Here is a 19,109-nt window from a genome sequence, read left to right on the forward strand (position 1 = left end):
AAGGCTTTAGTGGAGTCAATGAAGCAGAAATAGATGTTTTTCAGGAATTCTCTTGCTCTTTCTATGAGCCAACGGGTGTTGGCAATTTGATCTCTTGTTCCTCTGCCTTTTCTACATCTAGCTTGTACACGTGTAGTGGCTCACAATTTACTCATTACATTCAGAGAGGGCACAAGGAGAAGCGGGCAACAGAGGATGAGATGGTTGGATGGTATCGCTGACTCAATGGTCATGAGTTTGAGCAAACTCCCAGAGACAGTGAAGGACAGGGAAGCCCGACATGCTACAGTTCACAGGTTTGAAGAGTCAGACATGACTTAGTGACTGAACAACAACAACGCACAGGAAAAAATGTAGCCTATGTTATAATTGACCTACCCTGTTCTTAAACCTGTAGCCTACAAGATGTGGAGAAACGGGGAAAATGTAACTGTCCAGTTAAAAATCTCTGCTCTTGTTTAAGTAGTAGCGGTGACTGTGTTTGTAAAGATGACAACAATATCTCTCACCCCATAAACTCTTTTGAAATGTGACCTGGAAAACGACCCTTCAAGAGGTAGAGTCTATTTCCCCTCTCTTTAAATCCAAGTTGGCCCCGTGACCTGTTTTGACCAACAGAATGGAATGGAGGTACTGATATGTAACTTTTAGAGGAGAGCTTTAACAGATCTGCAGCTTCTGCTTGCCTTGGTTGAGGCATTCCCTCTTACTACTCCATGCCATGTAAGAAGACCAGTTACTCTGCCAGAGATAAAGGCCATGTGGAGAAAGGCTTAAGGCTAAACTGATCATTCTGGCTCCAGCCGAATTCACATCTGCACCATGAGAAATAATAAATTGTTATTTTAAGGCACTAAATTTTAGAGTGATTATGCAGAAATAGATCATTTTTCAGATGATTCCAGTCCCCAGTCATTAAGTCACCTCTGGTCTCCAAGTCTTCTCAGCTGAAATTCAGAAGCAGAGATAAACTGCCTCTCCCCTCGTACTCTTTCCAAATTCTCGACTCTGGAATAGTTTGTTACACAGCAATAGACAACCAGAACACTCTCTTATCCCCCTCCAGGTGGCATCTAGGTGAAGCTGGAGCTACCATGGCCTAGAGGTAGCAGAAAAAGGAGGCAACCTCAGGTCCCTGTGGCTGGCTGGCATCTGGGACTTTACTGCTCTCAGATGTCTTGGGGTAGCCTTGTCCCTAGGTACTATGTGCTAAGTTGCAGCTGATTCTGTTGGGTCTTTAGCCAACCTGATAGTAATTGCTCAGGTCCATGGACCCACCCCATTCATTTGCCTTTAGCTGCAAAATCTCTGCCTTGTCCCATTCCCAGACTTCTACGAAAGATATTTGTTCTAGTCCAGGTGTCTTTCCTTGGGAGGAGATGGGAATAAAATCTATTCAGAAACCATTCCTCTCTCCATCCACCCTGCCCCCAACAACTCCCAGTGTGACTGGATTCAACCAGGTCAAGTTCTCACGTCTTACTCAGGGGTTTTTTGGTTTGTTTCGTTTTTTAATCCATTCCTCAGAAATGGGAAGCCCAGATGCCCTTCTAGCACTAGCCCCACCTTCAGGGTTTCATTAGAATATCTGGGAGTGTTCTACTAGGGCTAAAGCCAGAGCGCTGTGAGTAAGGCAGCAAGAAGCACTGCTGGCGCCCAGCCTCACTCTCCCCGCCACCTCAGTTTGTTGTCAGAAGCTGGGCAATCCGCCTCGCCTCTCCCGTGGTAGGGCTGGCACTCACATTCCGTTGTTTAACTGGAACCTCACAGTCGCCCCCTCCAAGGGCTCCAAGACAAAGTACATTTTTTGTAGGCCTGGTCTCAAGCGATGCTCTGATTGAAAAAGGGACTTGTGGACAATCAGTATAAATGACCTGGGTCTGGGTCTAGCTCCATCACTAGAACGGAAACTCAGGCATGTCGCTTTACAACTTATTTCCACACCTGTAACATTGTGACGTGTGACCTGGAAAACTACCCTTATGATTATCTCATAAGATCGTTAAAATGGTTAAAGGACATTGTAAGTTACTGTGACAGCAAAATGACTGCAGCCTGTAAACAACACCGCAGACGCTGCTGAGAAACTGCTCTGAAGAAGCAAGGAGGAATGTCAGTATATACGTGATTTTGGTGAAAGGCGAATACATGCAATTGAGTGCATATTTTTTTCCAGGTTTCTGGTAGTCTCATGAAACTTTCCGCTAATCAGGATAACAGTCATCACCCTGAAGGATTTCAGTGATTTTCTAGATATGAGGAGATTCAAGAACTGGGTTCACGAGCCTGGTACACTGGATAAGAATCCGCTTGCCAATGAAGGGAACCTGGGTTCAATCCCTTGTCTGGGAGGATCTCATGCCAAGGACTACAACTACTGAATCCACACGGCAACTACTGAATCCACACGGCAACTACTGAAGCCGGTGCTCCTCAGTGAAGAGCAGCAGTAGCCCTTGCTCTCCACAACTAGAGAAAGTCCATGTGCAGCAACAAAGACCTAGCACAGCCAAAAGTGAAAAAAAAAAAAAGAATTGGGTTCATAAAAGCGGCTCCTGAAAATATCTATTTAAAGAACTGTCCTGCCAGTTTCCTTTCTCCACCCACCTCACCCCACCCCAGCACAGAGGGCCTCATTCCCGCTCTCCTTTCCCGCTCTCAACATCAGGGGGTGTTGGTGGTCAGCAGCTGCAACAGCACATGATTTAGTCCTTACAGAGGTAGATGGCAAGTGCCCACGGCAAGTGCCAACCTGTAGTTAACACTGGGATTAGGGTGGAGCTGGAGGAGCTGGAGTAAACTGCACCCGGCTGGAGTGAGAAGCGTTCAGACCTATGGGCTTACCACTCGCCTGGGAGCAAGGACAAGGCCGTCATTTCCAGCTCCTGGGGCCTAGCTGGGGACACCAGCAGGAGGCTGCCTGCGCTGTACTCCACGTCCCTCCCACCGATGTGTGGCGTGGCTGGTACCGTGTCATGCTGATCCCGTTGCCGGGAAGTGTCGCTCCTTCCCAGCCTTCCAGTCCTGACTCAGGCCTGACTGGCCGGAAGGCCCGACCGCGGCAGGCCTGGGCAGGAGTGGGGCGGGGCCCTGCGCGGGCCGAGTCGAGCCGGCGGGCGTGCGGGCGGGGCCCTGCGCGGGCTGCGGCTGCTGGACCTCTCAGACTTCCCGGAAACCTGGGCCTCTTTTTCCCCAGGTCTCAGGCTTCTGGTCCTGGGTTAGGGTTCTAGGGTTGAACAGTTAAGGCGACGAAAGTGGCTTTTGTGCACGGTCCCTGCCTCGGAGTCGGCCCTCTCCCTCCTCGGCGCGCCTGGCCCAGGGGCCCAGGTTTCGGGGCTGTCCCCGCATCCCGCGGCGTCTCGGCTGACTCGCGCGCTGCCCAGCTGCTGGTCCTCGGAGCCTTCGGGAAAAAACGAGGAAGGAGGGGTTAGGTGGAGCTTGGACGCCCCCAGGAGTACGAAGGCGAAATCACGCTACCAATTAATTTTTGGAGAAATTCGCGATTTTGTAACTTTGTTAATGCGTCCATATCTTCTTTGTCTGTGTAATAAAAGTTTATAACTTCGCCTTTACGTAACTGGATTACTCTCTTCTCATGATATCGTGTGTCTTTTTAGCCTGCTTGAATTCGGCTACCCATTCCAGAAAATATCCACTGACATTTTCACTTAAAGTTAGGTCGCATACACTTCTTTCTATTTAGTCTTAATGGTATTTTTAAAATTTAAAAACATTTGATAATTATTGAATAGGTAATGTATCAGTTCAGTTCAGTCGCTCAGTCGTGTCCGACACGTTGCGACCCCATGAATCCCAGCACGCCAGGCCTCCCTGTCCGTCAGCAATTCCCGGAGTTCACTCAGACTCACGTCCATCGAGTCGGTGATGACAATGTAAAAAAGTAATAAAAATAAATTCATACCCTAAGAAAGTTGATACTGAGACCAAAGGGGAGAGGAATAGGTGAGGGAGGTTAAGTGGTACAAACTTCCAATTACAAAGTAAAGGAATTAGGAGTGTAAATAAACAGCGTGGTGCTTGTGTATGCTAGGTGTAGGGAATATAGCAAATGACAATGGAGTATCTTTGTATAGTGACAGACGGTAATCACTTTGAAGTGTATAGAAATACTGAATATGTTGCGCATCAGGAACTAACATAGTATTGTATATCAAACATACCTCAAAACCAAGCAAACTAATAAAAAAAATCAGGGACTTCCCTGGTGGGTCAGTGGTTAAGACTCCACCCTTCCAATACAGGGCCCACACGTTCCATCCCTGACTGGGAAACTAAGATCCCATGTGCCACACCTCCTGGCGTAAAAAACAAAACAAAACTATAAATAACATTTTTTTTTAAAGTAACTTAAAGAGAAAGAAAAATATTAGATTTGCAGTCTGGGGAGAGGCAGAATTGGATGAAGATGGTCAAAGGGTACAAACTTCCAGTTATAAGTTAAATAAGTACTAGGGACATAATGTGCAATATGATGAATATAATTAATACACATGGACATCACCAGATGGTCAATACTGAAATCAGATTGATTATATTCTTCGCAATTGAAGATTGAGAAACTCTATACAGTCAGCAGAAACAAGACTGGGAAATGACTATGGCTCAGATCATGAACTCCTTATTGCAAAATTCAGACTTAAATTGAAGAAAACGGGGAAAACCACTAGACCATTCAGGTATGACCTAAATCAAATCCTTTACAATTATACAGTTAAAGTGACAAATAGATTCAAGGGATTAGATCTGATAGACAGAGTGCCTGAAGAACTATGGATGGAGGTTCATGACATTGTACAGGAGGCAGTGATCAAAACCATCCCCAAGAAAAAGACATGCAAAAAGGCAAAATGGTTGTCTGAGGAGGCCTTACAAATAGATGAGAAGGGAAGAGGAGCAAAAGGCAAAGGAGAAAAGGAAAGATACATCCATCTGAATGCAGAGTTCCAAAGACTAGCAGGGAGAGATAAGAAAGACTTTCTCAGTGATCAATGCAAAGAAATAGAGGAAAACAATAGAATGGGGAAGACTAGCGATCTCTTCAAGAAAATTAGAGATACCAAGGGAACATTTCATGCAAAGATGGGTACGATAAAGGACAGAAATGGTATGGACCTAACAGAAGCAGAAGATATTAAGAAGAGGTGGCAAGAATACACAGAAGAACTATACAAAAAAGATCAACATGACCCAGATAACGACGATGGTGTGACCAGTACCAGACATCCTGGAGTGCAAAGTCAAGTGGACCTTAGGAAGCATCACTATGAACAAAGGTATGGAGGGGATGGAATTCCAGCTGAGCTATTTAAAATCCTGAAAGATGATGCTGTGAAAGTGCTGCACTCAATATGCCAGCAAATTTGGAAAACTCAGCAGTGGCCACAGGAATGGAAAGGTCAGTTTTCCTTCCAATCCCAAAGAAGGCCAATGCCAAAGAATGTTCAAACTACCACACAATTGCACTCATCTCACATATTAGCAATATAATGCTCAAAATTCTCCAAGCAAGTCTTCAACAGTACATGAACTGAGAACTTTCAGATGTGAAAGCTGGATTTAGAAAAGGCAGAGGAACCAGAGATCAAATTGCCAACATCCCTTGAATCATGGAAAGAACAAGAGAGTTCCAGAAAAACATCTACTTCTGCTTCATTGATTACACTAAAGCCTTTGACTGTGTGGATCACAGCAAACTGTGGAAAATTCTGAAAGAGATGGGACTACCAGACCACCTTACCTACCTCCTGAGAAACCAATATGCAGATCAGGAAGCAACAGTTAGAACCGGACATGGAATAACAGACTGGTTCCAAATTGGGAAAGGAGTATGTCAAGGCTGTATATTGTCATCCTGCTTATTTAACTCATATGCAGAGTACATCATAAGAAATGCTGAGCTGGATGAAACACAAGTTAGAATCAAGATTTCTGGGAGAAATATCAATAACCTCAGATACGCAAATGACACCAGTCTTATGGCAGAAAGCAATGAGGAACTAAACAGCTTCTTGATGAAGGAAAAAGAAGAGAATGAAAAAGCTGGCTTAAAACTCAACATTCAAAAAACTAAGATCATGGCATCAGGTCCCATCACTTCATGGCAAATAGATGGGGAAACAATGGAGACAGTGAGAGACTTTATTTTCTTGGGCTCCAAAATCACTGCAGATGGTGACTGCTGCCATGAAATTAAAAGACGCTTGCTCCTTGGAAGAAAAGCTATGACAAAACTAGACAGTGTATTAAAAGGCAGAGACATTACTTTGCCAACAGAGCTGTCTATTCAAAACTATGGTTTTTCCAGTAGTCATGTATGGATGTGAGAGTTGGAGCATAAAGAAGGCTGAGAATGGAAGAATTGATGCCTTTGAATTGTGCTGTTGAAGAAGACTCCGAGAGTCCCTTGGACTGCAAGGAGATCAAACCAGTCAATCCTGAAGGAAATCAATCCTGATTATTCGTTAGAAGGACTGATGCTAAAGCTGAAGCTCCAATACTTCGGCCACCTGATGTGAAGAGCAGACTCATTAGAAGAGGTCCTGATGCTGGGAAGGATTGAAGGCAGGAGGAGAAGGATATGACAGAGGACATGATGGTTAGATGGCATCACTGACTCAATGGACATGAGTTTGACTAAGCTCCAGGAGACAGTGAAGGACAGGGCGGGGCATGCGGCAGTCCATGAGGTCACAAAGAGTCGGACACAACTGAGTGACTGAACAACAAGGGACGTAATGTACAATGTGATAAATATAATTAATACTACTGTATGTTACATATTAAAGTTACTTAAGATAGTAAATTTCTAACAGTTCTCATCACAAGGGAAAAAAACATTTTAATGTTATCTTATTTTGTATCTATATGAGGTAATGGATGTTCACTAAACTAATTATGATAATCATTTCATGATGTATATAAGTCGAATCATTGTGCTGTACACCTTAAACTTATACAGTGCTGTATGTCAACTATTTCTCAATAAAACTGGAAAGGGGGAAATTGTTAAATTAAAGGCTTTGAAAATTTCCTGAGCAGCTTAATTTATCTTATTTTGCAAGACAAGAGAGACTAACTTGACTTGGTCGCTTCTTGCTTATGCCTCTGGAAATCACAGGCACAACTTACACTCTTTACCATGTTGATATGAGGTAACCACTAACCAATTCCTTATCATTTAAGAAAATTCTAATTCTATAACCAATGCCATAAAGAATAAGCAGTCTCTGCATCCTCACTAATACAAGCAGTTTTATAACAATACAGTTGGCCCTCTAATACAAGCACTTTTATAACAATACAGGTGGCCCTCCTTACCCATGCATTCCACATTCTTGGAGTGAACTAGCCAAGAATCAAAAATAGTTGGAAAAAAAATTCCAGAAAATTCCCCAAAGCAAAACTTGAATTTCCTACAAGCCAGCAACTATTTACATGGAATTTATATTGTATTTACAGCTATTCACATAACATTTGGGCTTCCCTGGTGGCTCAGTGGTAAAGAATCTGCCTGCAATGTAGGGGACCTGGGTTTGATCCCTGGGTTGGAAAGATTCCCATGGAGAAGAGAATGGCAGCCAACTCCAGAATTCCACAGATAGAGGAGCCTGGAAGACTACAGTCTATGGAGTTTTGAAGAGTGGGATACGACTGAATGACTCACACACACACACACACACACACATGCACTCACACTCACACATACAATAAAAAGAAAAAAAGAATCTATGACGGCATTGTCTGTCATCCATTGGAGTGGGTCACAATCTAGTATCTATAATGGGGGGAAGAAAAGTAAAATGAGTGGGTGCCACTGAGAAATTATTTACATCAGCTGGAAACAAAGACTGAATGCGCACACAGCAAGCTGGGTAGACCCCAAAGTCACATGCTAAGTGAAAACCATATGCGAGATTAGGAAACAATTACACACAAAACAACTACACACCCTGTGAGGATACATACAAATTCATAAGACATAACAAACACATTAGAGAGGGGGCGGAAGTAGGGAATAGGATAAAAGAAAGTAATAAATTGACATGAATAAAGCAAGAGAATGCACCCATCCATGTGAATTAAGGGCAATGAATTGAGATTAACACTGTACCCAAGGTCCACCCCCAAGTTATTCAATGTTATGAATACATAGTTTAATGTCATACAAAAATTTTAATAAGAAACAAAAATATGTATTTGTATGAGCATCCAGAACAGACTTCAAATACATGTGTTGTTTTTTTTTTCTGAGGAATTCTAAAACAATCATTAACAGCTGTATTAGGGCATACTTGACATACAACAAAGTGAACATATTAAAAATGTACAAGTTGTTAAGTTTTGACAAAATGTATAGATCTGTGAATGCATGTTTATAACGGGGGACTGACTGGCCCATTAGGTACAGGAGGCATACACCTTCAAAAATGTGTCAACTTTTTAATTCAAAATGTTTTAATTTTTAAAATTCCTTTAAATTCAAAAGAACATATTAAAATTTTACAAACGTTTTTATGTAATATTAATGTACTATGCTCAGTCACTCAGGCGTGTCTGACTCTTTGCGACCCCACGGACTGTAGCCCTCCAGGTTTCTGTGGCCACAGGATTCTCCAGGCAAGAAGACTGGAGTGGGCTGCCATGTCCTTCTCCAGGGGATCTTCCCGACCCAGGATGGAAGCTTCGTGTTCTGTGTCTCCTGCATTACAGGCAGGTTCTTTAACCCACTTATATCAAAGCAGCTGTATAATATCTTATATCAATAAATTATATATTATATAATCATATACTACAGTCAGTTATCTGTGGTATATGTAAATAAACTTTATTAATAAATAAAATTTGAATTAAAAATATCAGACAATCCTAAAGGAAATCACTGGAATATTCATTGGAAGGACTGATGCTGAAGTTGAAGCTCTTATACTTTGGCTACCTGATGCAAAGAACTGACTCATTGGTAAAGACTCTGTTGCTGGGAAAGATGGAAGGCAGAAGAAGGGGATGACAGAGGATGAGATGGTTGGGATGGCATCACAGACTCGACAGAGATGAGTTTGAGCAAGCTCTGGGAATTGGTGATGGGCAGGGGAGCCAGGCGTGCTGCACTCCATGGGGTCACAAAGAGTCAGACACGACTGAGCGATTGAACTGAAATATTTCAACATTAATATTTTAATACTTAAACATTATTTTTTATGAGAGGCTCCACGAAGATCAAAGTGTCTAGGGCCAGTGAAAGTCACAATGACAGCCCTGCCACAGTTAAGGTGGACATATCCATTGTTTCCCCTTCCTGACTTTCCTTTTCTAATACTTATTGCCTGCTGTTGTCTTTCCTCTCATCAAGCAATCACTGATCTGCTTTCTGTCATTATAGTTTTAATCTTCTACAATTTTATATAAATGGAATCATACAACACTTTTTTGATTGAAATTTTCCCCCAGCATAAGAGTAATAATAATAATGTTTCCTGAGTAGCATTCCATTTTCTGGATGTAATAATTTATCTTCACCTATTGAGTGACATTTGTATTGTTTCCAGCTTTGGGCTGTTATAAATAAAGCTACTATGAATATTCATATACAATTCAATGCACATACACTTAATTTTCTCTTGTAAATACCTGGGATTAGAATGGCTGAATCATATCATGGTAGTTGAACTTTCCAAGAAATTGTTAACTGTTTTCCTAGGTGGATGTAACATTTTACATTCCCCTCAGCAGTGTATGCGTGTTCCAGTCCCTCCACATTCTGGACATCTGGTATCATATGCACTGTTTTACATGTGTAGTGATTTGTTGTTTTGTTCAGCTGCTAGGCCTTGTCTGACTCTTTGTGACGCCATGGACTGCAGCACGCCAGACGCTCCTGTCCTTCCCATCCTTTGCGTTCATGTCCATTGAATCCGTGATGCTATCCAAACATCTCATCCTCTGCTGGCTTCTTCTCCTCTTGTCTTTGATCTTTCCCAGCATCGGGGTCTTTTCCAATGAGTCAGCTCTTTGAATCAGGTAGCCAAAGTATTGGAGTTTCAGCTTCAGCAACAGTCCTTTCAACGAATATTCAGGGTTGATTTCCTTTAGGATTGACTGGTTTGATCTCCTTGCTGTCCAAGGGACTCCCAAGAGTCTTCCCCAGCAGCACAATTCGAAGGCATCAGTTCTTCCGTGCTCAGCCTTCTTTATGGTACAACTCTCATATCCATACATGACTACTAGAAAAACTATAACTTTTACTACACAGACTTTTGTTGGAAAAGTGATGTTCTGCCTTTTTATATGCTGTCTAGCTAGGTTTGTCATAGCTTTCCTTCCAAGGAGCAAGCGATGTGTAGTGATATCTCATTGTATTTTAAATTTGCATTTCCCTAATGATTAATGAAGTGGAATATCTTTAGATAGGATTATTTGCTATCCCTCTATCTTTGGAGAAGTGTCTGTGCCAACTGCCCAATGAGGGTGGGAGGAATGTGTGTGAAAATAACTTTTAATTCAAAGAAAATAAATATTGTTTTCCCCTGATTTAGAACCATGGGCCTTAGGGCTTTAGGATTCCCTGTGGGAAAAGACTCAGAGGAGGGAAGGAGGAAGCATCTCCATGACTGGAAACTTTAGTACTGAATGCATGGGAATAGCTTAAAACGAGAATAGAAATAGGAAGGGTGGGTCTGGTAGTGGTGAGAGAGCACAGTGAGTTGGGACACTGGCTCTGCAACTATGTTCCGTCCATTCCTCTGGACTGCAGGGTAAACATACCTGCTGTCAGCTTACAGCGAGATAACATCAGGCACATAGCTGGGTTTTGATACAGGTTTGCAAATTCTCTGCAGGAGACAGCCCCTAGCGGTCCGCGCTGAATTGTCCGGCGCCTGAGCAGAGGACACCGCCCTGAGTCAGAACTTGGTCCAGGGGATCTGGATAGAATCTATGACTTCATCTGAGTGGCCAAAATTATTTACAGTGTCAGAAAAGATAACGAAAAACTGCAAGGGCCGACGTCTGCGAAGGTGCCTGCTGAACTAGTCTTAGGGTTCTGGCAGGAATGAGTCAAGAACCGCTATCCAGTCAGGGATCAACCAGCGGGGGGAAAAAAAAACGAACTGTTTTGTTTCCGCCCGGTTTCGAACCGGGGACCTTTCGCGTGTGAGGCGAACGTGATAACCACTACACTACGGAAACTCTGCAAGGCTGGTTGCTTCAAAAGCTCATCTTGAGAGACATCAGCTTGTCACTGTGTCCGTGGCTAGGGGGAAAGCGTGGGGGGCATCGAGCACAGCCCTGCCTGACCCCAGCGCCTGGCGGTGGCCTGCAAGGCCCTGATGCGCGCCCTGCCTCATGGCCGCAGAGGAAGCCCATCGTGCCTTATCTGGAACTTCAGGCGCAAGTGAAGCTCCAGCCAGTGTTGTTGCTGTTGAAAGCCGGAGTCTGCGGGCCAAAATTCCAGGCTTCCTGAAATGTTTGTCGGGCAATTTTCCCGATCCTGGTGGTCCCGGAGGAACGAAGGCGGGGAGCCGGCCCGCCCTGGGGCCAGGTCACCCGCCGGCGCTTAGCTCACGTCCCCTGCTCTGAAACTGGAGAGAAAATGGCGCAGTAGCTACAGTAGGAAGAGACTTGGGTGACAGATTCGGTCACGATAAGGAAAACCAGCTCATGCGTGAAACAAACATGCACCTTAACGTTTGCCCAGTGCTTACTTGTTGTGAAGGCAACTGTAACGGGAAGACACAGTTCTCCCCTTCCCATGTCTTTCTTCCCTTTGCTACTCACGCCAGGACTTCACTTGTGGTTACCAGGCGGGAGGCCCCACCCCCACCCCCCCCACCAGGCAAATCTGTCTGACACCAGCTAGGTGTCCTACAATTTAACTCAGTTTTGACACTGACTACTTAGAGATAGTGTCAAGTCCACAGGTTAAAGGCCCAGTCCTTCCTTATAAGAATGCGCCCACTTCCTTCAGATGCCAGTCTCAAGCCCGAGTTATTACCTGCACTTCTTTTTAAAATTGAAGTTTAGTCTATTTGCAATATTGTGTTAGTTTCAGGTGTATAGCAAAGTAGTCTACATGTGATTGTACATTTATATGTATATATTAATTTTTTCCAATTCTTTTCCATTATAGTTCATTACAAGATATTGCATATAGTATTTATGCTATAGGTAAATCCTAGTCGTTTATTTTACGTACGGTAGTATGCATATGTTAATCTGACACTCCGAATATATCCTTTTCTCTTTGGTAACTATTAGTTTGTTTTCTATATCTGTAAGTTTGTTTCTGTTTTGTAAATAAGTTCATTTGTACTTTTTTTTTAGATTCTACATACAAGTGATAGCATATTTGTCTTTGACTTACTTCGCTTACTATGATAATCTCTAGGTCTATTCATGTTGCTGCAAATGATGAATACACCACATCTTAAGTCAATCATCTGTCAGTGGACATGGGTTTTTTCCAATAGTCCCAAATGTCTTTGACTATTACCAGTTATGTTGCTATGAATGTGGAGGTGCATGTATCTTTTCAAATTAGACCTTTCATTTTTTCCCAGTATATGCTTAGGAGTGAGATTGCTGAATCATATAGTAACTCTATTATTAGTGTTTTAAAGAAATTCCATACTGTTTTCATAGTGGCTGCGCCAGTTTACATTCCCACCAACATTGTAGGAGGGTGGGTTGCTTTTTCTCCACACTTCTAGCATTTATTATTATTTTTTTTAGCATTTATTATTTATAAACTTTTTGATGGTGGCCATTCTGACTTGTGTGGGGTGATATCTCCTGTTTTATTTGCATTTCTCTAATAATTAGTGATACTGAGCATCTTTTCATGTACCTATTGGCCATCTGTATGTTTTCTTTGGAGAACTATCTATTAAGGTCTTCTGCCCATCTATTGATTGCGTTGTTTGTTTGTTGTTGTTGTTGTTTTTTAGGAATATATACATATATGTATTTAAGGATCTGATAGTTCCTTGTTAAGCAAAATCAAAGTCTGACTACAGAATGACATGAAATATCTTAAGTTACAGTCAACACAGGTTGCTTACCTAAAGACTTATACCTGTGTTAACATAAACAGCGTATCACCAGCATAAAAGCACACCCCAATTTAACTCTCTTAAGGTACAAGTTAAACATCTATCTGTTGAGTGGTATCATCTCCAGAAGTCTGTATATTGAGTTCAGGTGTGGATTCAAGATTTTCTTGGGTCTCTCTCAAGGGCTCTCCTTCCCTTCAATATTTCTCACTATGCACATTTTCCTTCTACTTACATGGAATTGCCATTCTTAAATTTAAATTAACTAATAAATTTATTTGGCCACACCAGGTCTTAGCTGTGGCATGCGCAGAATCTTCAGTCTTCATTTCGTCATGCTGGGTCTTTAGTTGTGGCATGCAAACTCTAGCTGCAGCGTGCAGGATCTAGTTCCCCGACCAGGGAAGGAACCTAGGCCCCCTGCATTGGGAATGCAGAGTCTTAGCCACTTGACCATCAGGGAAGCACCTGCCATTTTAAAATTTAACACCTCATTTTCATCACTTGTCATGTCAGTTCCTTGAAATGTTATTGTCCATAAACCTTGACATGTATTTTCATAACAGAAGCAGAAGCTAAAACATGTGGACACCACACAATGTAATCCAATGAGTATTTAAAAAGTATAAAGTAAGAATTCAGTTGCCAACTTACTGGATATCACACATTATTAAATGTCTATTTTATTTCCATGATCTGAAACTGACTTCTCACCCAAGAAAAGGGATTCATTTCTATGCATTTATGTCTTTCTTTGATGAACACAGAAAAGTTTCCTCTTTGACAAAACTGTCCCAGGGCAAAAAACAAACGCTTTCCAAATTAGAGCACAAGTCTTCCTTAAATGTCAGTGTGAGGTAAAATAAAATATGGTAGCAGTCTTTTAAATTTCATGAAAGCTAGTTAAGATGGTTTTTGCCGTTTTGCAGATGGTCCATCTGAATTAGTTCTGTTATCAGTGTTATTTTCATCTTCTGAATCATCTTCATCATCACCAATTAGCAGTCACTTCCCCGTCCTGGGTCGGGAAGATCCGCTAAAGAAGGGTTAGGCTACCCACTCCAGTATTCCTGGGATTTCCTTGTGGCTCTGTTGGTAAAGAATCCACCGTCCAAGGCCTCGTCGGGAGCCGCCATCCCCCAGTCCTGTGCTTCCGGCTGTACCTGAGAGCCGAAGAACTCAGTCACCAGCTCCCTCATCTGAGCCACACCAGACAACAAGCTCTGGAAAGGGTCGGTGATGCCCGGCGCCTCACAAGGCACCCGCAGCTGCTGTCGCTGCCCTTCCAGTCCGATGCGCTCGCCCAACAGCTCCATAGCGACCGCTATGCTTCAGGAGTGTGCCACAGTGAGATGTTTGTTGTTGTTGTTGAGTTGTATGAGTTGTTTGTATATTTTGGAAATTAAGCCCTTATCAGTTGCATCATCTGCATGTATTTACTCCCAGTCTGTAGGTTCTTTTCATTTTGTTTATGGTTTCCTTTGCTGTGCAAACGTTTATAAGTTTGATTAGATCTCATTTGTTTATTTTTGCTTTTATTTCTATTGCTTTGGGATTCTAACCTAAGAAAACATTGCTTGATTCATGTCAGAGAATGTTTTGCTGTGTTCTCTTCTGGGAGTTTTGTGGTGTTGTATCTTCTGACCCGCTATAGATGATAGATTGGGGGTTTCAGTGATCCCTTCATCAGATTGCATTTGCTAGAACTCTTACTTGCACCAACTGCGTCAGTGTATTAAAGAATATGATACAGGATACAGATGGACAACCATATACAGAAATACATCAGGCAAGATCTGGGAGGCTCTCTAGTGCAGAAACTTCTGTCCCTGTAGAGTTAATGTACATCCTCCTCTTGGTGTTCCAGCTTCCAATCTGGAAGCTTTCTAGACCCCATGCTTTTGGGATTTTATTGAGGCTTCCCTTTCTGATGGATGGAGCTGAGAATTCCAAGTTTTTAATCATGGCTTGGTCTTTCTTGTGACCAGCCTCAAATATAGTAGTCAAGCAGGAGCCCATTCAGCGTCACTTCCTTAGAACAGAAGATTCTCCTAGTGCTCTTATCACTTAGGGAATTAAAAGGGTTTTAGGAGTTGTGTGCCAGGAGTCAGGGACAGAGACCAATATGTATATTTTCTCTTTTCTCACAGCCCACTCACCCTGGTCTTTGGCCACTGACCCCTAATCCATCAAAATGATACACAAGTTCAAAAGTACAAGTTCACGTTACTGGAATCCAAAGTGGTCATTAAAGATCATTCCTGTCCATCAGCATATTCTATGAGACTGTCTCCCGGGGCAAGACCACTCCGGTTTGCAGGCTTTCATTCCATCTTGTCAAGGTCCAAAAGCAGGCATGCTCTCAGCAAACATATGGCTTCACCCTTTCAGGCATCTTACATAATTGAGCTGAGGCAATATCATGTCTTGCTCTGAGCCTCTTTCAAGGTGTTGATGTAACATGGGAGTTTTTCCTTACAATTCATTTATTCTTTACTGTTAACTGCTATTAGTCCTCCTTCTCTCTGTTTATACCCACTCTTTTGCCTTTGGAAGGGATATTGGACAATGCTGGGGTGTCCTGCAGGCAGTAGTACTAGTGTGGGCTGTGCCTCCCCATCAGTCCACTTCTGTTCAGGTGAGCTAAGTTTGCATAGTGCAGAACCAGTGGGCTATCTTAGCCACCAAGCCATATAACTGTCTTCCCTGTTAGCCCCAATTTTGTCAGTAGGTTGAATCCTGCCCCAATAGGCTCTTAGTAATTATGACATAAAGATCAGAAACACAGTTGTACTTTTTGGTTAGGATTATGCCTATTTTCAGCTCTAGCTGTAGCCCTGGTCCTGTGACCACTGCATCAGTAAAGGAGACAAAAAAAATCAAGGTGATGTGGGGAAGAAAGAATGACTAGCATCCTTCCCCACCCCAGTCCCCCAGACCCACCAGTAAAACAGAGATACATTGAGCAGGGAGACTCCTTTAGTCCCTCATATTTTGAGTGTAAGCACCCTCTGACTCAGTTCTGTTCAGTCGCTCAGTCATTAATGACTCTTTGCGACTCCATGGACTGCAGCATGCCAGGCTTCCCTGTCCATCACTAACTCCCAGAGCTTGTTCAAACTCATGGCCATCGAGGCAATGATGCCATCCAACCATCTCATCCTCTGTCGTCCCCTTCTCCTCCTGCCTTCAAACTTTCCCAGCATCAGGGTCTTTTCCAATGAGTCAGTTCTTCACATCAGTTGGCCAAAGTATTGGAGTTTCAGCTTCAGCATCTGTCCTTCCAGTGAATATTCAGGACTGATTTCCTTTAGGATTGACTGGCTGGATCTCCTTGCAGTCCAAGGGAATCTCAAGAGCCTTCTCCAACACCACAGTTTGAAAGCATCAATTCTTCAATTCTCAGCTTTCTTTATGGTCCAACTCTCACATCCATACATGACTACTGGAAAAACCATAGCTTTGACTAGATGGGCCTTTGTTGGCAAAGTAATCTCTGCTTTTTAATATGCTGTCTAGGTTGGTCATAGTTTTTCTTCCAAGGAGCAAGCGTCTTTTTCATGGCAGCAGTCACCATCTGCAGTGATTTTGGGGCCCAAGAAAATAAAGTCTCTCATTGTTTCCATTGTTTTCCCATCTATTTGCCATGAAGTCATGGGACTGGATGCTACGATCTTAGTTTTTTGAATGTTGAGTTTTAAGCCAACTTTTTCACTCTCCTCTTTCACTTTCATTAAGAGGCTCTTTAGTTCTTCTTTGCTTTCTGCCATAAAGCTGGTGTCATCTGCATATCTGAGGTTGTTGATATTTTTCCTGGCAATCTTGATTCTAGCTTGTGCTTCATCCAGCTCGGTATTTTGCATGATATACTCTGCATATAAGTTAAATAAGCAGGGTGACAATATATAGCCTTAACATACTCCTTTCCCAATTTTGAACCAGTCTGTTGTTCCAGGTTCAGCTCTAACTGTTGCTTCTTAACCTGCATACAGATTTCTCAGGAGACAGGTAAGGTGGTCTAGTATTTCCATCTCTTGAAGAATTTTCCTGAGTTTGTTGTGATCCACGCAGTAGAAGGCTTTAGTATAGTAAATGAAACAGAAGTTTTTCTGGAATTCTCTTGCTTTTTCTATGGCCCAAGGGATGCTGGCAATTTGATATCTGATTCCTCTGCTTTTTCTAAATCCATCTTGAACATCTGGAAGTCCTCAGTTCATGTACTGTTGAAGACTTGCTTGGAGAATTTTGAGCATTACATTGCTAATATGTGAGATGAGTACAATTGTGTGGTAGTTTGAACATTTTTTGGCATTGCCCTTCTTTGGGATTGGAAGGAAAACTGGTCTTTTCCAGTCCTGTGGTCACTGCTGAATTTTCCAAATTTGCTGGCATATTGAGTTCAGCCCTTTCAAAGCATCATCTTTTAGGATTTTAAATAGCTCAGCTGGAATTCCATCCCCTCAGAGAAGGCAGTGGCACCCCACTCCAGTACTCTTGCCTGGAAAATCCCATGGATGGAGGAGCCTGGTAGGCTGCAGTCCATGCTAAGGGTCGGACACAACTGAGCAACTTCCCTTTCACTTTTCACTTTCATGCATTGGAGAAGGAAATGGCAAACCACTCCAGTGTTCTTGCCTGGAGAATCCCAGGGACGGGGGAGCCTGGTGGGCTGCCGTCTATGGGGTCGCACAGAGTTGGACACGACTGAAGTGACTTAGTAGCCACTAGCTTTGTTCATAGTGATGCTTCCTAAGGCCCACTTGACTTTGCACTCCAGGGTATCTGGCTCTAAGTGAGTGATTGTGGTTATCTGGGTTATGAAGATCTTTTTTGTATAGTTCTGTGTATTCTTGCCATCTCTTCTTAATATCTTCTGCTTCTGTTAGGTACATACCATTTCTGTCCTTTATTGTGCCCATCTTTGCATGAACTGTTCCCTTGGTATCTAATTTTCTTGAAGAGATCTCTAGTCTTTCCCATTCTATTGATTCTACTTAGCATGTCTAATTAACGTTGCTTGAAGGGTGGATGTACATGAACCATGTACATATCATGTTTTACAATATTAGAGAGGGAAAATATTCTCCAGTCAGATCCAGTGTCCATCCCCATAATACAATCAGGTAGACGATACATAACCACTTCACATAAAACCTGTTCAAACATACCAATTCTCCTGCCAACTAGTACTGTAATTCCACAAATATTTATGCTCCTAACTGTGGCCTCCACTAGGAGTTCATCAACAGATTTTGAATTTTCAATACTAGGTAAGGGAAGTGTTCCCCAGCCAGACATAATATCCATTTCCAGGAAACATTCACACAAAGGAGACACAGCTTTACATGAATCTTGTTTGGATAGTCCCACTTCTATACTCTTACTGGTGTGCTCACATGTTCAATCCCTGAGTCAGAAAGATCCCCTGGAGGAGGGCATGGCAACCCACTCCAGTGCTCTTGCAGGGAGAATCCCATGGACAGAGATAGGGTCCCATAGATTCAGACACAACTGAAGCAATTTAGCATGCAATCTAACTGAAGATGTCATGGTTTCACCAATAGGTTTTGGTACCATAGTGCATGAGGAATCCTATATCGCCTCTATGTGTATATATATAACACCATCTGTGATTGTTCAATAGTGAACTGTGGGTCCTGTCTTAATGTAAATGTGTCCTTCCACTCAGCAGCATTTAAAACGAAAGACATAGCCCCTAAATTAGTCATTCTCAGCATCCGTTGTAATGAAGGTGCTTCAGGAAGCTGATGCTGCTGGGAGACAACCCTTCACACTATACTCCCTGTTTCAGTGGTTTGTTGGCTTTCCCCTCCCCCCACATTGATGACCTTCTTGCTAACCAGAGGTCTTAGAGGTACTTTATGTTGTCCTGGCATAATTTTTCCCACTGTGGGCAGCCTTGAGGTTAGTGGCTGAAGTTCAGACCAACCCAAGTCTGAGGCTGGATGAACATCAAGTTCTGACCCAGCACTTTCTTTATTTTAGCTATTACAGATAACGATGACCAAGAGATTATATGTT

General features: G+C 42.8%; 2 protein-coding genes and 1 non-coding gene across 3 annotated transcripts in view; all 3 read right to left on the reverse strand.

Moving 5' to 3' along the window:
• Positions 1-3,079, reverse strand: part of CFAP126 (cilia and flagella associated protein 126) — a 28,256-nt gene extending 25,177 nt beyond the window's left edge. Inside the window, exon 1 of the mRNA XM_069546946.1 lies at positions 2,852-3,079. Within this exon, the coding sequence (XP_069403047.1) occupies positions 2,852-2,876 (25 nt within the window). The 5' untranslated portion in view covers positions 2,877-3,079. The remainder of the gene's footprint in view (positions 1-2,851) is intronic.
• An 8,053-nt stretch (positions 3,080-11,132) lies between these two features.
• On the reverse strand, positions 11,133-11,205 carry TRNAV-CAC (transfer RNA valine (anticodon CAC)). Its single transcript has one exon. It is a non-coding gene; the product is annotated as a tRNA-Val (tRNA).
• A 2,704-nt stretch (positions 11,206-13,909) lies between these two features.
• Positions 13,910-14,383, reverse strand: LOC138430145 (EKC/KEOPS complex subunit GON7-like). Its single transcript, XM_069572063.1, has 2 exons — positions 14,178-14,383; positions 13,910-14,064 (listed from the first exon to the last, which is right to left on the reverse strand). Exons 1-2 carry the CDS (start codon positions 14,381-14,383, stop codon positions 13,971-13,973), a joined length of 300 nt encoding a protein of 99 aa, XP_069428164.1. The 3' UTR covers positions 13,910-13,970.
• Between the last annotated feature and the right edge of the window lie 4,726 nt (positions 14,384-19,109).

This window comes from Ovis canadensis, chromosome 1 (genome assembly GCF_042477335.2).
Source record: "Ovis canadensis isolate MfBH-ARS-UI-01 breed Bighorn chromosome 1, ARS-UI_OviCan_v2, whole genome shotgun sequence".
NCBI lineage: Eukaryota > Metazoa > Chordata > Mammalia > Artiodactyla > Bovidae > Ovis > Ovis canadensis.